Below are 23,294 nucleotides of genomic sequence, written 5' to 3' on the forward strand. Positions count from 1 at the left end.
ATTCAATTCAATAGCATCTGTACCTGTATAACCTAGTTAGTACAACAGTAAAGTCTTCTTGACCTCATGCGGGTTTCTTACAAATAATGATAATAATAAACCTACTTTTTTTTTTTTTATAAAAATGTGAATATTCTTTCAATTGAAAATGATTGTTCTAATATTTTTTTCCCTCAGAATGAAGATAATGTATACACAATGTTTTGTGTCTTATTTTTATTTCATGGTACATAAACGTTAGTCCGTTGAAAAAATACAAAATAAAGAACTTTAAAAAGGAGCAACTTTTTTATGATAGCCACCACATGTACAGGAGAACCTGCACCGCAAATGCATTTCTACGTCATATTGCTAGATGTCCTAAGGACATTTAAATGCTTATTTTCTTATTGATGTATCAATATAAATAATTAAATATTATATTCACTTACTAATGATATTTCGTTTTGCGTACTATGCCCTAAAATCGTATGTGTGACGAAAAGCACTCTATTTGTACGTACTGTAGTTAGCTGCCTTGTTTAGTCGAGAGGTGGCGCTACAAGTCTTCCGCCTGAATTTAGCACACGCCCAAATTCAAGCTCTGAGTGTGTATCGCAGTTTGACATTTTGCCGCTTGGTGTTCACTGTAAGTATGATGTTTGTAAACAAAGCCTCTAGTCACTGCGTTGAAGAGTAAACTGCCCCTTATTATTACCTGTGTACGTTTCATACAGATATTCTTTAAGGCACAAGACGAAATCGAAATGCTAAGATGTGAGTTGATGCGATAATTCATTCATTCGCTGTGATCTGTGCGTGTCGCTATGACACGGTCAGCTGGTATCGGATGAGGTGACAGTCAAATGAATTATGTAAAAAGTTTATAATTTATCAATGTTTATGATAATATGTTAAAACACACATTGCCTAATCTAAATGTATTTCGTGATAATACTTTACACACGTGTGATTGACACTGGCATGTTTAAATTTGTTGCCTGTTGATATTGTTGAGTTGAGAGCGGCCTGCTATTACAGCAGAAAATAATACATTTAATAGATTTACAAATGTATTTAATTAAGCAATTGCTTATTTAAATCCTGTCTTATATTTATCCACTCATATAGAAGATGTTTATAGTTGTTTTTTTACCATGGACATTTACTTTACATTTAGTTTTACAATGTGCTTCTAAATGTCTGATCAAAATTGGCTAGTGTATTGTGAAATTATGTTTGTGAAATGCATATGTAATTTTCTTTTTATTCTTAACTTGAAATTTTGATATAGTGTGTGTCATTCATTTATTTAGTTAGGATATAGTTCAAACTTAGGGCTTATAGTGCTGGAAACAGTTGTATATTGTCCTACAACCCAAGATTTGACCAATGAATAGATACATTCATAAAGGGTAATCTGACCACATGCTGAGACCTACAATGCTTCAGGACACTGGTCAGGTCAAAACCCAGATACTCTGAGTCTTTTCTCTGTATATTTCTTTGTTCAAGTGTAAATTCTCACAAACTTTCTGAAACAGTTATCGCTATACTGATATGTAACATTTATCGGTACCAAGTAGACTTTATTGTAGCAGTCTCAATTCACAAAAAGGCCATGAATGTATTCAGGAGGAAAATTATGTTAATTGACCTTAAGCATGTTCATTAAATTCTTTATACGATAGCGTATATTGGATACACTTGATTAATTCATAATAACTACTGCTATTAACTAGGCAATTGGAAAAATACCATACAATATATATAGTTTTAGAGTAAAACATAGTGAATCTGTTGTCAGAAGTTGTAATACCTAGATATGCAGCTTTACAATTTTAGTGGAAGGTTAAATTCTCCTGATTGATCTACCAACACAGACATATGCTATATATGGTATAGTATGCATGTAGAACAATATATTTATGCATTAATATGCCTATGTATGCAATAATAGTTAGGTATAGTCCTCAACTTGCTTAGCATGTAATTGTTGGTTATAACTGACTAAATGGAGAGCTGTTACAATAGTTAGTATCCAGTACATAATACAAGTCCTGGCAATAAATATATACTATACTCTGAGGTCAGTGTAATGTCCACTTGACCCATCTGTAATCAGGTTAGTATTATAATTGGAAGGTTTGTGGGTAAAGGGGAGAATCATTGGTGAATTAAGTAGGTCATTCTAGACAGGGAAGCCTGCAACCAGCCATGCATGTTTCAAATTACCAGTTCTGTACCATAACAACTTGAAAGTATATATGTTGAACTGAACTTATATATGTGTTTCAAAAACAGCACCATACTCAAAGTAGATATAAGTAAAATAAATATTGTCAAGGAGAAGGGGAGGAGGACGGGGTACCACACTCCAGGCAGATATAGTAGATATAACTAAAATAAATATTGTCAAGGAGAAGGGGAGGAGGACGGGGTACCACACTCCAGGCAGATATAGTAGATATAACTAAAATAATATTGGTGATGAGATAGTGTTGAGATGATGGGATTGGAAGTTTATCAGTCCTGGGGCTCAGGCTTAGAGGATGTTGTAGATGTGGTACAGAATACAGACATGACTTTACACATGTACAACACCAGTGATGCTGTATATATAGTTAGGATTTAGATAAGATCAGTTCTCTACTTCTTTATACTGTTAAGATGATGAACATTGCACATTTTATCATGATTATACAGCTTCATATTCAAAGCTGTAATCTTATGGGGAGAAAAAGTACATACAAGTGAACATGAGCTAGGACTTACAGATAGCCATGTGTTGTTCTAGGACACACATATATACTGGTAACTAAGATGCTTGTAGAGAAGAACATGCAAGGAAAAATACATATTTTTGTGGAGTGACCTCACCAGGAATAGGGGCTGAGAAATACACATGTTTGTCGAGTGACCTCACCAGGAATAGGGGCTGAGAAATACACATGTTTGTCGAGTGACCTCACCAGGAATAGGGGCTGAGAAATACACATGTTTGTCGAGTGACCTCACCAGGAATAGGGGCTGAGAAATACACATGTTTGTCGAGTGACCTCACCAGGAATAGGGGCTGAGAAATACACATGTTTGTCGAGTGACCTCACCAGGAATAGGGGCTGAGAAATACACATGTTTGTCGAGTGACCTCACCAGGAATAAGGGATGAGAAATACACATTTTTGTCGAGTGACCTCACCAGGAATAAGGGATAAGAAATACACATTTTCGTCGAGTGACCTCACCAGGAATAAGGGATAAGAAATACACATTTTCGTCGAGTGACCTCACCAGGAATATGGGATAAGAAATACACATTTTTGTTGAGTGCCCATGACCAGGAATAAGGGATAAGAAATACACATTTTCGTCGAGTGACCTCACCAGGAATAAGGGATAAGAAATACACATTTTTGTCGAGTGACCTCACCAGGAATAGGGGATAAGAAATACACATTTTTGTTGAGTGCCCATGACCAAGCATAGGGAATAAGAAATACACATTTTTGTCAAGTGCCATGACCAGGAATAGGGAATAAGAAATACACATTTTTGTCGAGTGCCATGACCAGGAATAGGGAATAAGAAATACACATTTTTGTCGAGTGCCATGACCAGGAATAGGGGATAAGAAATACACATTTTTGTCGAGTGCCATGACCAGGAATAGGGGATAAGAAATACACACATTTTCATCGAGTGACCTCACCAGGAATAGGGGCTGAGAAATACACATTTTTGTCGAGTGACCTCACCAGGAATAGGGGATAAGAAATACACATTTTTGTTGAGTGCCCATGACCAAGCATAGGGAATAAGAAATACACATTTTTGTCAAGTGCCATGACCAGGAATAGGGGATAAGAAATACACATTTTTGTCGAGTGCCATGACCAGGAAAAGGGAATAAGAAATACACATTTTTGTTGAGTGCCCTTGACCAAGCATAGGGAATAAGAAATACACATTTTTGTTGAGTGCCATGACCAGGAATAGGGGATAAGAAATACACATTTTTGTCGAGTGCCATGACCAGGAATAGGGAATAAGAAATACACACATTTTTGTGGAGTGCCATGACCAGGAATAGGGAATAAGAAACACACATTTTTGTGGAGTGCCATGACCAGACATAGGGAATAAGAAACACACATTTTTGTGGAGTGCCATGACCAGGAATATAGGGGATAAGAAATACACATTTTTGTCGAGTGCCATGACCAGGAATAGGGGATAAGAAGTACACATTTTTGTCGAGTGCCATGACCAGGAATAGGGTATAAGAAATTCACATTTTTGTCGAGTGCCATGACCAGGAATAGGGAATAAGAAATACTCATTTTTGTCGAGTGCCATGACCATGGAATAGGGGATAAGAAATACACATTTTTGTCGAGTGCCATGACCAGGAATAGGGGATAAGAAATACACATTTTTGTCAAGTGCCATGACCAGGAATAGGGAATAAGAAATACACATTTTTGTCGAGTGCCATGACCAGGAATAGGGGATAAGAAATACCCATTTTTGTCGAGTGCCATGACCAGGAATAGGGGATAAGAAATACACATTTTTGTCAAGTGTCATGACCAGGAATAGGGATAAGAAATACACATTTTTGTCGAGTGTCATGACCAGGAATAGGGGATAAGAAAATACCCATTTTTGTCGAGTGTGCCATGACCAGGGAGAATAGGGGATAAGAAGTACACATTTTTGTCGAGTGCCATGACCAGGAATAGGGGATAAGAAGTACACATTTTTGTCGAGTGCCATGACCAGGAATAGGGGATAAGAAATACCCATTTTTGTCGAGTGCCATGACCAGGAATAGGGGATAAGAAACACACATTTTTGTGGAGTGCCATGACCAGGAATAGGGGATAAGAAACACACATTTTTGTGGAGTGCCATGACCAGGAATAGGGGATAAGAAGTACACATTTTTGTCGAGTGCCATGACCAGGAATAGGGGATAAGAAATACACATTTTTTATTGAGTGCCATGACCAGGCATAGGGAATAAGAAATACACATTTTTGTCGAGTGCCATGACCATGGAATTGGGGATAAGAAATACACATTTTTGTCGAGTGCCATGACCAGGAATAGGATCCCCGGTCTTATGTGTGAAAAACTGTACAGCTCTACTGACTGAACTAAAGAAGCAATAAATAAACTTGCTCCATTAGCTGTGTGACAGAGACTATATATATGTTAACACTACTAATACTATGTTTTACCTGACCCACTCCTTTTACACTCCTGTAATAATACCAACATGCCTTTTCTACAGCTATAGGTTTCTTTGATTTTATGACACAAATTTACTAGTAACTCATCACTTCATTATTCCAAATGCTAAAAATTATAGAAGTAGGAGGAGATAAAAATAGGTTATTATAGATACTCAAAATGTTTGTATGTCACTTACAATTACCTACTTTTAATGAGTATGCTGCAGGGTTTGCAATGGGTATTTGGATATTACATAAATGGAGTCCTTTTCAGTTAAAAGTGAGGTCCCCTTATGTAATTTTATGAAAGTTTCAGAAAAAGTGGAGTCCTATTGATTATCTATGCTTCAAAGGGATATAAAAAGGATGTAAACGCTGTGCTATTTAGCCTGGTCCTATTAATGCTTTAAACCAAAAGATTATAGGGACACGTAAATGCAAACCCTGTGCTATATATATCCTGGCACATTGTAACCTGTATGTATGGGAACATTATAATAAATTACAGTACCAGTTTGAAATGTTCCAACTTATACACATTACTAGTCTAGCTATCTGACTTGCTGATTTGCAATTTGCATATTTATTAATTTACTATACACATATACAAAGCTCATTATGTGTGTAAGTTTATGAATGAATTAATTTGCAGTTTTAATAATTATGATGTAGGTGAGTACATGTGATGATTAATCAATAACAACTACACTGATCAGAAGTGGAATTTCGTCCTAGCTACTCATATGTCATGAATGTTAAGAAATAACGGATCAGTATATGGATAATTAGAAATCCTAAGAATACCAGTATATATAATTCTATAAAGTAGATTAACCTCTGGAAATGACATGAATTAATTGATACAAGTAATAATCTGGATCCCTCAGTAGAGTTAACTTGAACAGCAATAAATATATATAAGGCTTAAATTAAGGGTGAATTATCATATTTTATTCAAGTTTGCTACTGTGGACATAAATACATGAAGTTGAAGGTGGATCCCCCGACATGTTTTTAGCCCACCATCATCAGATGGTGGGCTATTCAAATCGCCCTGCGTCCGTGGTCCGTCGTCCGTCCGTAAACAATGCTTGTTATCACTATTTCTTAAAAACTGCTGCAGGGATTTTGTTCAAACTTCACATGGAGGGTCCCCTTGGTCCATATTTGTGCCATACAGATTTTGTGGCTGATCGGAAAAACAAGATGGCCGCCAGGCAGCCATCTTTGATTTTGGCAGTTGAAGTTTGTTATCAATATTTCTTGAGAACTACTGAAGGAATTTTGTCCAAACTTCCCATTGAGGTTACCCTTGGTCCCAAGTTGGGCCATACAGATTTTGAGGCTGATCGGAAAAACAAGATGGCCGCCAGGCAGCCATCTTTGATTTTGGCAGTTGAAGTTTGTTATCGATATTTCTTGAGAACTACGGAAGGAATTTTGTTCAAACTTCACATGGAGGTTACCCTTGGTCCCTATTTGTGCCATACAGATTTTGAGTCTGATAGGAAAAAACAAGATGGCCACCAGGCCGCCATCTTTGATTTTGATAGTTAAGGTTTGATATCCCTATTTCTCAAGTGCTGAAGGGATCTTTCTCAAATTTAATATGTAGGTTCCCCTTGGGCCCTTGTTGTGCATATTGCATTTTTGGACCAATCGGTGAACAAGATGGCCGCCAGGCAGCCATCTTGGATTTTGATAGTTAAAGTTTGTTATTGCTATTTCTCAGAAAGTAGTGAAGGGATCTGTCTCAAAATTCATATGTAGGTTCCCCTAGGGCCCTTGTTGTGCATATTGCATTTTGGGACCGATCGGTCAACAAGATGGCCACCAGGCCGCCATCTTGGATTTCGATAGTTAAAGTTTGTTATGGCTATTTCTCAGATAGTACTGAAGGGATCTGTCTCAAATTTCATATGTAGGTTCCCCTAGGAACCTAGTTGTGCATATTGTGATTTGGGACCGATGGGTCAACAAAATTGCTGCCAGGCAGCCATCTTGGATTTTTATATTCAAAGTTTGTTATTGCTATTTCTCAGAAAGTATTGATTGGATCTTTCTCAAATTTCACATGTAGGTTCCCCTAGGGCCCTAGTTGTGCATATTGTGATTTGGGACCGATTGATCAACAAGATGGCCGCCAAAGAGTCATCTTGGATTTTGATAGTTGAAGTTTGTTACCGCTATATCTCAAAAGGTACTGAAGCGATCTGTCTCAAATTTTATATGAAGTATGTTTGAAAAAGTTTAAAAAGTAGAGAAAAGATCCATCTTTCCTTTGTCAGATATAGATCATTCTTTGGAGGGCGCCAAGATCCCTCTGGGATCTCTTGTATACTGTAGCTAGCTATATATATAACTGCAACATTAAAGTGGAGACTGTAGCTTTAAAGTTGTAAATAAACAGAGAATCTATAATATATATATATATATATACATCAAAGATTTGTGTACACAATATTACTATACAAAGAATAACCATACGGTAATGAAAACCAGGAATACAGGTCAAACTCAAGTTTTTTAGTTGGAAACTATTTAAAGTATACGTCTGCATGTCCTACAAATCACTACTCACTGCTGATCACATTGGAATTCTCTAGGATATCTTTTTGTAAGTCATATTCCTATCTTGCCTCTTATAGCTATAAGTGATGCTGTACGTGTTAAGTTATAAGTTCTTTTTAGAAATGTCATAGTGTCAAAAATTTGAACCACATTCCAAGTGAATGTATGATGCAATATCTGCTGCTTACATTGATATTTAATTAGCGTTATCCATAAAATTGCTAATTAGTCTGTAGATATGTGCATGTGTAGAACAGGAATGGAAAACTTGATCTCAAATCAGGATAAGAGGGGATTTGGATCTAATACTGATAAGATTGGAGTCCTCATACAATATGGTACATGTATAAAACTCTTTTTGTGGCAATTGTACAATGCGTAGAAGGACTCGAGTCTTATTAGACTTTTCTTAGTCTCTTCCCCACCCCAATCCTGTGTTGTAACCCTTAATGATATTCAAGTCTCGTCTCCACCCGGAATCCGGATTGTAACCATTGTTGCCATTTCTGTCTCTTACCCAACCCCAATCCTGAGTTGTAAACCTTTGTTGCCATTCCTGTCTCCCCCCCCCCCATCCTAAGTTTTAACCCTTTGTTGCCATTCCTGTTTCCTCCCCCCAAATCCTGAGTTTTAACCCTTGTTGCCATTCCTGTCTCATCCCCACTCCAAATCCTGAGTTGTAACCCTTGTTGCCATTCTTGTCTCTTCCCCTGCCCCAATCCAGAGTTGTAACCCTTGCTGTCATTCCTATCTCTTCCCCACCCTCAATCCTGAGTTGTAACCCTTGTTGCCATTCCTGTCTTTTCCCCACCCACCCACCCCCTCTCAATCCTGAGTTGTAACCTTTGTTGCCATTCCTGTCTCTTCCCACCCCCAATCCTGAGTTGTAACCCTTTGTTGCCATTCCTGTCTCTTCCCACCCCCCTGAGTTGTAACCCCCATTCCTCTCTCTTCTCCACCCCAAATCATGAGTTATAACCCTTTGTTGCCATTCCTGTCTCTTCCCCACCCCTAGCCTGAGTTGTAACCCTTTGTTGCCATTCCTCTCTCTTCCCCACCACCCCAATCCTAAGTTTTTACCCACCCATTATAACCCTTGTTGCCATTCCTGTCTCTTCCCCATCCCTTATCCTGAGTTGTTACCCTTGTTGCCATTCCTGTCCTTCCCCACACCCAATCCTAAGTTTTTAGCCCACCATCATCAGATGGTGGGCTATTCAAATCGCCTTTCGTCCGTGGTCCGTCGTCCGTCCGTCCTTCCGTCCGTCCGTCCGTCCGTCCTTCCGTCCGTCCGTCCGTCCGTCCGTTAACAATTCTTGTTACCGCTATTTCTCAGAAAGTACAGAAGGGAGCTTTCTCAAATTTCACATGTAGGTTCCCCTAGGGCCCTAGTTGTGCATATTGCATTTTGGGACCAATCGGTCAACAAGATGGCCGACTGGCGGCCATCTTGGATTTTGATAGTTAAAGTTTGTTACCGCTATTTCTCAGAAAGTTTTGAAGGGATCTTTCTCAAATTTCACATGTAGGTTCCCCTAGGGCCCTAGTTGTGCATATTGCATTTTAGGACCAATCGGTCAACAAGATGGCCGACTGGCGGCCATCTTGGATTTTGATAGTTAAAGTTTGTTACCGCTATTTCTCAGAAAGTTTTGAAGGGATCTTTCTCAAATTTCATATGTTGGTTCTCCTAGGGCCCTAGTTGTGCATATTGCATTTTGGGACCAATCGGTCAACAAAATGGTCGACTGGCGGCCATCTTGGATTTTGATAGTTAAAGTTTGTTACCGCTATTTCTCAGAAAGTTTTGAAGGGATCTTTCTCAAATTTCATATGTTGGTTCTCCTAGGGCCCTAGTTGTGCATATTGCATTTTGGGACAGATCGGTCAACAAGATGGCCGACTGGCGGCCATCTTGGATTTTGATAGTTAAAGTTTGTTACCGCTATTTCTCAGAAAGTACTTAAGGGATCTTTCTCAAATATCATATGTTGGTTCTCCTAGGGCCCTAGTTGTGCATATTGCATTTTGGGACCAATCGGTCAACAATGATGGCCGACCGGCGGCCATCTTGGATTTTGATAGTTAAAGTTTGTTACCGCTATTTCCAGAAAGTACTGAAGGGATCTTTCTCAAATTTCATATATAGGTTCCCCTAGGGCCCTAGTTGTGCATATTGCATTTTGGGACCAATCAGTCAACAAGATGTCCGACCGACTGACGGCCATCTTGGATTTTGATAGTTAAAGTTTGTTACCACTATTTCTCAGAAAGTACTGAAGGGATCTCTCTCAAATTTCATATGCATGTTCCCCTTGAACCCTAGTTGTGCATATTGCATTTTGGGAGTGATCGGTCAACAAGATAGCCGACTGGCGGCCATCTTGGATTTTGATAGTTAAAGTTTGTTAACACTATTTCCCAGAAAGTACTGAAGGAATCTTTCTCAAATTTTTATATGTAGGTTCCCCTACGACCCTAGTTATGCATATTGCATTTTGGGACAGATCGGTCAGCAAGATGATCGACAGGTAGCCATCTTGAATTTTGATAATTGAAGTTTGTTACTGCTACATATCTCAGAAAGTACTGAAAAGATCTTTCTCAAGGTTCATATATAGTATGTAGTAAAAGTTTGAAAAGCAGGGAAAAGATCCCTCTTTCTGTTGTCAGACATAGATCATTCTTTGGTGGGCGCCAAGATCCCTCTGGGATCTCTTGTAACCCTTTGTTGCCATTCCTCTCTCTTCTCAACTCCCAATCCTGAGTTGTAACCCTTGCTGTCATTCCTGTCTCTTCCCCACCCCCAATCCTGAGTTGTAACCCTTGTTGCCATTCCTTTCTCTTCCCCAACCCTTATCCTGAGTTGTAACTCTTTGTTGTCATTCCTGTCTCTTCTCTTACCCTAATCCTGAGTTGTAACCCTTGTTGCCATTCCTCTCTCTTCTCCACCCCCAATCCTGAGTTGTAACCCTTTGTTGCCATTCCTCTCTCTTCTCCACCCCCAATCCTGAGTTGTAACCCTTTGTTGCCATTCCTGTCTCTTCCCCACCCCCAATCCTGAGTTGTAACCCTTGTAACCATTCCGGTCTCTTCCCCAAGCCTAAATATGAGTTGTAACTTTTATTGCCGTTCCTGGCTCTTCCCCACCCCCAATCCTGATTCATAAGCCTTGCTGCTATTCTTGTCTTTTCCCCACCCCCAATCATGAGTTGTAATCCTTGTTGCCATTCTTGTCTCTTCCCCACCTCAATCCTTATTTGTAATCCTTGCTGCTATGCTCCTCCAGAAAGGAAACTGCTGATAGATGTTGGAAAAGCGGAAAAGAAACAGAGAAAAATCAATATTTTGCTGATATTGTTCTGTTTATAGCAACTGTAATGTTGGCTGGTTTATTGGTTTAATTTCATTTGTTTGTTATATTATCTAGAATATTTGAGTGATTTACAACATATATACCCAATGAGGAGAACCTTTTCTTTGTGCTTATGTATATCATATCACAGTCTACAGAGGTATGGGAAACAATTGTTTAGTCTGATTTAGATGTATATATGATCTGAGGGATTCATTAAGTTTCTGTTTACCTGGTGATGTAGAATCTATGTTTTCTTATCAGTGGAAATGGGCAAGGTATTTTTTTTGTGATTTAGAATGATCAGAGAAATTTATGTTTCTGTTATGTGTATTTAAGCATTGATGTCACTATTTTTTAATTTTATTAGGGTATGAAAAAAAAATTTGTTTGCAAACTGTGTGAATCCGCGTAGCGGATTCTCACAAAAGTTTGCAAACAATTTTTTTTTTCATAACCCGATAAAATTAAAAAATAGTGACATCAATACTTATAATTAATTTTTATACTCTATTTGATAAAATGAAGTATGTTTAAATGTAACATTATAGTGGTTTTTCAAGGGATTCTTTTTTCCGAATCAATACGCAACGTCAATGTCTCTATTGTGACGTCACGTTAACGTCGGGGTTTCGCGCCATTCTCTCGGATATTTTTTTTCATAGTGGTATGCAAAAAAAATATTGGCCAATCAGAAAGCCAGATTTGGTATGAAAACAAAGAAAAATTAATTATATGAGAATGATCATAGAAATTTATGTTTTTGTTATGTGTAATGAGAATTATCATAGTTATGTGCCATGAGAATGATCATAGAAATTTATGTTTCTGTTATGTTTATATGAGAATGATTAAAATTTTATGTTTTTGTTATGTGTAATGAGTATGATCATAGAAATTTATGTTTTTGTTATGTGTAATGAGTATGATCATAGAAATTTATGTTTTTGTTATGTGTAATGAGAATGATCATAGAAATTTATGTTTTTGTTATGTGTAATGAGTATGATCATAGAAATTTATGTTTTTGTTATGTGTAATGAGTATGATCATAGAAATTTATGTTTTTGTTATGTGTAATGAGTATGATCATGATTCATAGTAATGAGAATGATCTGTTATGTTTCTGTTATGTGCATTAGAACTGTCAAAGAATTTTATGTGACTGTAATATATGTGCCATGAGAATGATCATGAATAGAAATTTATGTTTCTGTAATGTGTAATGAGAATGATCATATAAATTTATGTTTATGTAATGTGTAATGAGTACTTTCAAAGAAATTTATATTTCTGTTATTTATAATATGCCTAATGAGTCCATTCTTTAAAACATTTCCTTTAAATCGCTACTAGTCATAGAGTTCTGCATGGATTGTAACGAATTTTGGCCACAAACATCCTTGGGGAAAGGGGAACAAAACTAGCATAAATTTTGGCTCTGACCCCCCGGGGACAGGAGGGACGCGGGGCCCAATAGGGGAATTCGAGGTAAATCCTATAGATTACTACTTGTCCTAGGGTTCTGCAAGGATTGTAACCAAATTTGGTTACAAACATCCTTGTGGGAAGGGGAACAGAACTTGTATAAATTTTGGCTCTCTACAGGCAGTGTCATTTTTGTTGTCATTGATATTTGACCAATAATTTATAATGGTGATTGATTTTCGTTGCATGAAAACCGCGGTGGCCGAGTGGTTAAGATGTCCCGACATATTACCACAAGCCCTCCACCTCTTGGGATGCGGGTTCGAATCCTATGTGGGGCAGTTGCCAGGTACTGACCGCTGACTGGTGGTTTTTCTCCGGGTACTCCGGCTTTCCTCCACCAACAAACCTGGCACGTCCTTACATGACCCTGGCTGTTAATAGGACGTAAAACTAAAACAAAACCAAGCATGAAATAAGGGGAGATCATTGGTTATATTTCATTAAAGTTTTAGTCAACACAAAATGGTCTGCTCCATCAAGTAGTGTTTATATTATAATTATTTAATAGCGATGTTATATTATTTTTATTCTGCCCTCATGTAGTGATAGATACATCAATACAATTACTGTGGTGGTTATAGTCATAACAGATAGAAATATATGTACTCTACAGTAATATAGGTCTACATTAACTGCTTCCAAAATATACTATAGATTTTCTTATTGTTTCTATATAATAAACTCTAGCTGTTGTACATGAATGATCTCAGGAATATTGTTTATTTGTACATGATTAGTCAAAGAAATATTCAAAGATTTTGGAACTATAGCTAGCTGACTTTATAATCATGAGGTGCGTAAGGAATCATGTGTTGATGAGTTCACCTCACAGGAGCAAAACCTGTGTTTTGTATGTGATGGTTTGTCAATAGAACAGATAGTGATATGTGGGCCCATCTACAGGCAGCAGTTACAGGACCGAGATATCTCACAGAAACATTATATCTACCAGTGGTTTCATCAACACTGCCAGTATAATGGCTGTTAAACAGTTAATAGAATATGTTAATGAACAACCCTGCATGCACACACAAGTGGACACTTCTCATTCAGAGAGTGCAACATTTATCTTCCATAGCTATAGCTATTTGTTCATTCTTAATCATCTAGTTGTGCATAATCATACAAGATGTTGGTTTTTTACTTATAAGTATAGTTATCGCTATTTTCTCAGAAAGTACTGAGGTGATCTTTTCCTCAAATTTCATATGATAGGTTCATCCCTGTATATCAATATATGTATGGCCGTTAACATAGAATTCTGTCTCACAAATTTCATATGATTATCCTCTAACATTCCTGAGCGATCTGTCCTCAAACTTTTATATGTAGTAATGTTTGCAAAAGTTTGAAAATTTGTCAGTACATAGATCAATTCTGTTGTGTGGGCGCCCCAAAAAAGTACTGGTTATATTCAAAGTTTGTATGCGCTATTTCTTACATGAAGGGTCTGATTTTATAAGGAACTAGAGAATTGAATTATTAGATTGCTGTAGCTTGAGTGTGATTTTGATTTAGTTTCAGTTTTAGCGCTAATAAAAGCAGTAATACTATGATAAAACGTTTATACATGGAATATGATAAAGCTGGGAACATGATTCTGATCCTATTGTTGCCATGGCACAAGGGCCCCACTAACAAAGTATATGTGGCCATTATAACAAGACCTTAAAACTTGCACCAAAAATGGTTAGAATTGAAATCAGTACTGCATTATTGGTCTACTGGCAGAGCTTCTGTGTGGTCTATTATACTCGATTAGGAACTTAGTCATTTCAACAATAACTATCTTTATACCATATTCGCCAAAATTGTAACAAAAGGGGTTATTATGAAACCAAAATGTAAGTTGGGGACAAAAAGTCAGCCATATTTTAACTCTTTTCGTAATCATGGCACATTAATCTGTTGTTGTAAACTTGCATTATTACATCGTGATGTACATGTCAAAGACTTGAACTTCTTGCAATATGGGATACACTGCTGATGTATTCGGCATAAAAATATATTTAGTAGTAAATCATTGTACATGTAAATTCCATAAAGGGAGGGGGGCGATTATCTATGTATAAGTTCAACTCCTTCTCAAGAAGAGGGGAGGGATGCTTATAGGAGGATCAGGGGCATTTATTAAGGGGAAATGGTATATAAATGTATCAGAAAATTTGACAATGTTTTCATCATACTGTTGGAATTACTTCTTTGTCCCATTTATATCTATGTATGTCAATATGAAACACTTTCAACAATATAACTATTACTGCATTATATAGTGACGCAAATTTTACATTCCGGAATTTTAATTGCTGGAATTCAGACAAGGAAGAGTACAGTGTAATATGGTGCACAAATGATAGGTACGTGTTAGGGTTATTATAAGTAATTAAAGCTGTTCCAACCAGGAAGGTTTTTATTGCTTTGAATTTGATTGTATTATATACAGTATGTAAATCACAGAAAACGCACAGTACTTCTATGATTAATTCATGCATTATTAATTATATAATATCAAAGTTATTGGGTCCTTAATTCCCACAATAAGCTTAAGTTTGTTCTTGGTATATAAGACGAAGTCAATGTCAATCCATATATATATGTGAAATCAGGAAAGTAATAGTTCTCAGTAAAGGTACTAGAATCATAGTAATAATTATAGTTATTAAGTACGTGTATTATATTTATGTCTGATGTTTGCATTCTGTGTTACATTCTAGCTGTCCGACAAAAATAAGATGGATATAAAGGAAATAAGCAAAAAAATATGTTTATTGTGTGTTACTTTCAGTCTGAAAATGCATGAATTAGCAGGGGTAATTTTCAATGAAGGTGAACAGCTTTATTTAAACAGTGGTAGGACTATATTAAATATATACCAAAGTAGATAGTACCCCAGGGATTCAGTGTGTCTCAGGCCAAGGTTAACCAGGCCACAGCAGGCAGCTAGTCCTTTCTCACTCTGGTACATGTTGTCCAGGAAATGCTACCAGCAGGTTGCATTGGTAGAGGCCAAACTTATAGGAGGTATATATATCTCCATCTGAAATGAAGTTTATTTTCTGACTAACTCTCAGGAACAGGTTATACATATAATGTACACCCTCATTTCAATACAGGACCAGTAATGCTGTTATGTTCTTAAGTATAGATGAAATACTATGATATGAAAGGGAGTCATAATTATGATTAGTGGATTTGTAGGAGATTCTTATTCTATTTGTTGTTAATATAGATTAATAGTTAAGAAACAATTTTTTTTTTATGAAATCAATAGTTAAGGACCATGCAGTTAAGCTTTCTATGGAGTTAATAGTCAATGGTCAGTTAAGCTTTCTATGGAATTAATAGTCAATGGTCAGTTAAGCTTTCTATGGAATTAATAGTCAATGGTCAGTTAAGCTTTCTATGGAGTTAATAGTTAATGGTCAGTTATGCTTTCTATGGAGTTTTGTTAATGACCAGTTAAGTGTTTCTCTGAAGTTAATAGTTTATATATGGCCAGTTAAGTTTTCTATGGAGTTATAATTAATTAATAATTAATGACCAGTTCAGCATCTCTATGGAGTTAAATGTTAATAACCAGCAGTTAAGCTTTCTATGGAGTTAATAGTTAATGGTCAGTTAAGTTTTCTATGGAATTAATAGTTAATGGTCAGTTAAGTTTTCTATGGAGTTAATAGTCAATGGTCAGTTAAGTTTTCTATGGAGTTAATAGTCAATGGTCAGTTAAGTTTTCTATGGAGTTAATAGTCAATGGTCAGTTAAGCTTTCTATGGAGTTAATAGTTAATGGTCAGTTAAGCTTTCTATGGAATTAATAGTTAATGGTCAGTTAAGCTTTCTATGGAGTTAATAGTCAATGGTCAGTTAAGTTTTCTATGGAGTTAATAGTCAATGGTCAGTTAAGCTTTCTATGGAATTAATAGTTAATGGTCAGTTAAGTTTTCTATGGAGTTAATAGTCAATGGTCAGTTAAGTTTTCTATGGAGTTAATAGTCAATGGTCAGTTAAGCTTTTCTATGGAGTTAATAGTTAATGGTCAGTTAAGCTTTCTATGGAATTAATAGTTAATGGTCAGTTAAGCTTTCTATGGAGTTAATAGTCAATGGTCAGTTAAGTTTTCTATGGAGTTAATAGTTAATGACCAGTTAAGTTTTCTATGGAGTTAATAGTCAATGGTCAGTTAAGCTTTCTATGGAGTTAATAGTTAATGGTCAGTTAAGTTTTCTATGGAGTTAATAGTTAATGACCAGTTCAGCATTTCTATGGAGTTAATAGTTAATGACCAGTTCAGCATTTCTATGGAGTTAAAAGTTAATGATCAGTTAAGCGTTTCTATGAAGTTAATGACCAGTTAAGCTTTCTATGCTATTTTGCATGCACTGACACCAGTGTATCTACCCCCCAGGGGAGTTGACCTTAAGCTGAGATAACCCAGGGGGACCAACAGATAACAAAGCCTTTTGTAATATAGACCAACATTCTATAATGTTATCCCCATCAGGGATAAAAAACCATCAGATTTCCACATACTGAAACACTCTATTGTAAACTGGAGATTCCAGGAGACTGCAGGCCAGGCTAGCAGTTGTAAACTGGAGATTCCAGGAGACTGCAGGCCAGGCTAGCAGTTGGAATGGTCTATTGTGAAATGGTAATCTGTGGTCGAGTCATTGTATTATGTGAACACTCAGCTCCAATATAGAATTCTAGCTGTACAAATGAAGTTCTGTACTGGTGTAGTAAGCAGACCTATTATAGAGCCGATTGTTGAAATGGTAAGGATTAAAGATGGCATTTATACTGATGAACACTTCCTTATTCGTGATCCTGCTAAAGATTGAGTGGACATCATGGTCAAATGACAAAATGTTGTAATTTCTGACAACTTATCATTCAGGTTCAGGTCTATAAATTTAATCTTTTTTGTCCAGGACTGGTAATAGCCAGCAGACTTATATATAGTCTATGCCAGCTGCTAGCTGCCCTTTGTTTCATTATTACAAAATTTTGTTGAAATTAATGACAATCATGGTGTAAATAGAAGCATACTGTGTGTAATTTGATTAAAAAACTAACTTAAAAGAAATCTGTTTTCTATAATTACTCACTTGCATGATAGCAGGTAAACTACCTACACGATAGGAGTAAAATTGAGATATCATGTGACAATATTATGTCTCTAGAAGGTCCTTGCTGAATGATGTGTTTAGTAATTTTACAAAATAATATTGACAATGTATGTTACAAAAAGATTTCAGACAGTCCTTTCTACTTAATGAGTTCAAGAAAAGATTTACACAAGTTACTCAGGTTGATTGAAAAATGAGAATTTGTTTCCCTGGATTAAAAATGAACATTTTCTTTATTCTTAATTGGGAGTCATAAGTTACTACTCTTTGAGACACACAAGCCATACATGTATGTGCTAGACAACAATCTGTATATCCTTTGCTGTCCTCTATACTGTACCCTCTAATTATTGTAAAAAAATAACTTTAGAGGTCGTCAAAGGTTAATATTGATATCAGATAAACCCTGGAGATTAAGAAGTCCTGTCTCATGAGGAAGACCATTTTACATGTGGGTTTTCATCTTCATTTAAGACGAAACAACACATTACTTATCCACTCACAACACAGAGGGAAAAAAATATCAAAATTAAAAACTAAAATTACTCCCAGTTTTGTAATGTGTTAATTTATGGTTATATGGTAACTATAAAGGGAGTTATAGAAAATAATCAATTTTTGATTTTGATTTGAATAAAAATCTAAGAGTTTGTCTGAAATTGATCACTTCGACTTACTCAAACTAATAGCTTGTCAAACTCCTGAGGATTTAATTTGATCAGTCAGTGATCAGGTGGATATGATATTCATTATTGTCATATATAATAATGTACTGTAAACCTATAGCAGGACAAGTGTCACAATGTTTTGGAAAGTGTGTAGATGATACCCATGGATGTGATAAGATCTCCAGTTATATATGATAAACAATGTAAGTACATGTGTACCCACTTGAACGAAGTGTTTTTAAGTGAGGCTTAGCCCACAACTCCAGAAATCAGATACACACCCTAAGTGTTTGAGGTCGCTATATCAGTGTATGTTATAGATTATATATTTTAATGATATGCAACTATTTCCCTTACGGCATTTTACATGATATTTTCATGAAATTGAAATCATGTGTATGGAGTATTTCCCCTTTCCCTCAATCTTAAGATCGTGATTGTCCTGTGTCTTTTACAGGCCCTATTGTGGTATTATATTGGAACCATTCAGATTTCAGTGGTTTTATATCTTCTAGTTCAAAATTGTCCTTTACTGTTTATAGCTTTGTCTGTTGTGATTGCAATATTTCTATGCTTAAAATTGTCAACTAGATTGTGTCATAATTATAAAAATTGCATGTAAACACTGTTGGGAAATCAAAAATTATATATTTTGTATATTCCTGAAAACATTTTCCTATTTCAAACATCTCGTTATTATGATCAGGCAGCTATTACAATGTAACTTACAGTGATGATTTACAGTATAAAAATGTAAACCTGGGTATATAACAAATTTTTAATTTCAAAACATATGATAATGATAAGGTAACAATTGGAAACTCTTGTCAATAAAAACTACACAGATCTACACATTTACAGGTGAAATGTTACACTGGGTTTTACACTGCAAGCCTTATATAATAACACTGTGTCAGAGAATTTAATGTATTTTCATGTAGCAGTAAATTTTTAGAAAATGCTGCTGTTTGTAGATAGCCTGCATACAAATCTGGATTTAATTTGACGTTCATTTCATGTTTTATTCAAGACTGAATTAAATTGTATTCTATGTATATGGCATTTTGAATATGTCAACGTAACTTAACTGCACCGTGATATGATATTTTATCATTTATGAAATGCACTACTTTTAGTTGGAGTGCTAGACCGACATTGTTCTTTTTTTAGGAGGTTAAGACTACGTACATCAGGTGTATTAATGATAAAATTGAAATTTTAATTAGCAATTGTAACAACAGCCATGCTAATTTTTATAACTCCTTTAGAAATATTTTTTACACCAGTTCATTTGATAGTAAATATTAAGATACTGGATGGATATTTACTTGAGATATATGATTTATTCAGATTTTCAGTTAATCAAAATGATTCTTCAAGTTTCATTGTAATAATTAATGCAGGCTAAAGATAATCTGTTGGTTGTAAAATGAAACTTGGCTAATAATTCCTCAGTTGGTGTTTTGTCTGCGGTTTCCTTATAAATGGTTTTCTCAGTTGTTTCCAGATCACAATGTGTAACACCTGTCAGTTTCTAATCAAGTTTGTATGACTGTGACCTTTAAATGTCCCCTAAAAAACATTGCACTGACATTTTCCAGGTGTGATGAAATTGTTGTAAACTTTTAATTAAGTCATCACAATTAGTGGTGCACATTTATCTTTGTATTTTACATAATGGAACATTGCTGGCTTGTAATGTTCATCCTTTCTCCTCTAATATGTGGTTATATTGTTTTAAACTTTTAATTAATATTTTTCTTTCAGTTTTCACAATATAATAATGTCTTATCATTTTTCCAATGAAAATGTTATGTAGGATAAATAAACTGGAAAAAAGATACCAAATTCGACATAAAATGGTAACCAATTACATTAGACATTTTTAGGTCACATGAGTCTAATCGCCTTTTGTCCGTCGTCGTGCATCATCCGTCGTGTGTCCGTAAACAATTTACATTTTCGACGTCTTCTCCAAAACTGCTGAAGCAATTTCAATGAAATTTTGCACAAACCTTCTAAGGCATAAGGCCAATCAAAATTGTGAATTATATAACCCCCAACCCCAGGAGGCTGTGGGAGGGGCCAAAAGGGGTAAAATTGGCTAAATTTTCAAAAATCTTCTTCTCCACTCATAGATGTGATAGAATCAAATACTCTTGATAAATAGAAAGGTCTCAAGGCCCTCTACAAAAATTATGAATTATATGACCCTGGAGTCTCAGATGTCCTCTTGGGGAGGGGCTTATAAGTTTACTATTGTTTAGATAGGGAAAACACATTTTTGAGCATTATTTGGTCATTTATAATAGGAAATTAGTCAGATGTTGTCAGAAATATTCCTATGAGATGGAAATTGAATCCTTTTAAAACATTTTCTATGACTGACCCCCAGGGGCCTAAGGAGCAGGGCCAAAATGGGTCAAATAAGCCAGACTTCAAAAATATTCTTCTGAAATTCTGGAACTGGTAGAATCAAATACTCTTCGTTCATAGATTGGACAGTCTTAAGGCCCTTTACAAAATAGTGAATTTCATGGTCCTGGTATCTCAGATTTTCCCCTGGCTGGGGAGGGGTCAAATTTAGTTTATATAGGAAAAACACATTTATGAACATTATTTGCTTAGTTTTCATAGGAAATTAGCCAATCTGGGTTAGAATTATTAGCCTGAGATAGCAATTTAACGTCATATCAATATTGGTCCTGGCCGACCTTCAGGGCCCAGAGGGCTGAGGCCAAAAGGGGTCAAAATGGATAACATTTCAAAAATCTTTCTTCTGAATTCAAAGAGATGATGGAACCAAATACTCTTCATTGATTAAAAAGTCAAATTTATAAAATCACTGACTGACTTCAAGGGCCTGATGGGCCAATATATAGTGGTTATATGTCTTTGTTTCATTCTGTATATATGCATGAACTCAAGCGACCGTTAAGGCCCATGGGCCTCTTGTCTTGCTCCACGAGTAAGACTCTATGCCTCCTTTACATTGTAAGGCTGGGGCCATCAAATCTATGTCAGATGTGTTTTATGAATTTTGTGTATAAAGCAAACTAAGAATGACTTCCAGATTTTGAACTGTGTATGAAGTATGAAAGATTACAGAGTTATTGCAGTAAATCATTATAGGTGATAAAATGTGCTCATGTCAGATTACAACAGTTCATAGAAATACTGGATTCATTAGAATAGGCAACCTCTATGTGTTATAGACATTTCCTCATGTGAAAGTGAAGGCAGCAGTACAGGGTTTTGATTACAGGATAAATATGGTACTTCATATTTACATTGGAATGTGTTATTGGAGACTATTTTAGGGGTGACTGTATTTTATAAACAATTATGATATCACCTTCACCCAATTCATATTAGATACAGACGGTTTCTAAACCATTAAATTGTCACACCAGAACTTAAAGTATTGTGTTTCTGCAGCATGGATTGTTAAAAGTGAAGAGATTTTGAATTACATGTAATATTTAATGTCCGCTATGAGAATGTAAACCAAGATTGGTCTGAGGTAGACAAGATTTTTTTGCCTCTTTGTTGCTGTTCACATACAGCAAAACGGTGGATATTGATGACTTCAGGCTTCACTGCTTTTGTCTTCCCAGTGTAGTTGATCAGAGTCTATGTTTATACCAGGTATTCAAACAAACCGGCTCTGGAAGCTGATTCTAGGTGTAGTTTTACCTGTGTACATACAGTGTATGTATATTCACAGTTGATTTGATTCAATACTATTCCTGTAGGGACAGTGCATTGCTATGTTGGATTTCTAAAGGAATTAATTTCCCTTCACTGTTTAATGCTGTGTAGATAAATCAGTTATTTCCCCCACTAAAATAATATCCAACTGGAGAAGTTGGCAGTGCTAGAAGGATACATGCCTGTGACTCCATGAAGCTGTGAGCCGGTCCACTCCATGTGCTAATGTCGACATTGATTTTTAGCTCAATACTAAAACACACCGACTGAAGTTTGCTTCAAAAATGGAGAGCGCTTCAAAAGATACAATTCCATTTCACAATCTAATTAACACAACTAAATGGATGATAATTAAAACGGTTGTTGTCTTTTATTTTTGCAGATTGAGGATATAGCCCAAGTGACCTAGTTTTCTGGCGGATTTTACTGCGTCTACATAGAATTGTCGTCAACATGAGCTGCTGTGCAGGAATAGCCAGAGCGCTGCTCATCATCTTCAACATTGTCTTCTGGGTAAACACTATACAGATCAATTCTCTCACACAGATACATGCATGCCCCAATGTTTACGATGAGTATACTGTACTGACCATCCGAGAACTACATCTCATGTACTGACCATCTGAGGACTGCTGTTAGGGTTTGACATCAGACCTATTACTGTTACGTATTAATTGGGGTTTTATTCACGGTGTTGATTAATTGATGACTCATTGTTTAAAGACCATAAAATGGTGGTTGTAATTGGTATGTTGATGAAGGCTTTAGATCAGCTACATAACAAGGTTATTATCCCCGGGCTCAACGAAGTTTTTATGGTCTAGTAGTGCCTTTTGCTATTTTTAGGTTTTCTTTTTTTGCACTTTTTCCGTTACCATGGAAACATTGCTGAAAATATCATATTTTTGTACCAGGTTCGTTTCCGCAGCATAACTGGAAAACCGGTTGAGATATATGCACGGAACTCCATAGGCACATTAGTCTTATGGTCTAGTAGTGCCTTTTGCTATTTTAAGGTTTTCACTTTTTGTACTTTTTTCTGTAACCATGGAAACATTGCTGAAAATGGCAGATTTTTGTGTAAGAATCGTTTCCGGAGCACAACTCTAAAACCAGCAGAGATATTTCCATGAAACTTCATAGACACATTG

General features: G+C 36.1%; 1 protein-coding gene across 1 annotated transcript in view; it reads left to right on the forward strand.

Moving 5' to 3' along the window:
• Nucleotides 1-534: 534 nt before the first annotated feature.
• LOC138329661 (CD82 antigen-like) overlaps nucleotides 535-23,294 on the forward strand; it is a 52,795-nt gene continuing 30,035 nt past the window's right edge. The window contains exons 1-2 of the mRNA XM_069276902.1: nucleotides 535-628; nucleotides 22,526-22,656. Coding sequence (XP_069133003.1) covers nucleotides 22,597-22,656 — 60 coding nt within the window. The 5' untranslated portion in view covers nucleotides 535-628; nucleotides 22,526-22,596. The remainder of the gene's footprint in view (nucleotides 629-22,525; nucleotides 22,657-23,294) is intronic.

Source organism: Argopecten irradians, chromosome 8 (assembly GCF_041381155.1).
Source record: "Argopecten irradians isolate NY chromosome 8, Ai_NY, whole genome shotgun sequence".
In the NCBI taxonomy this organism is placed as follows: Eukaryota; Metazoa; Mollusca; class Bivalvia; order Pectinida; family Pectinidae; genus Argopecten; species Argopecten irradians.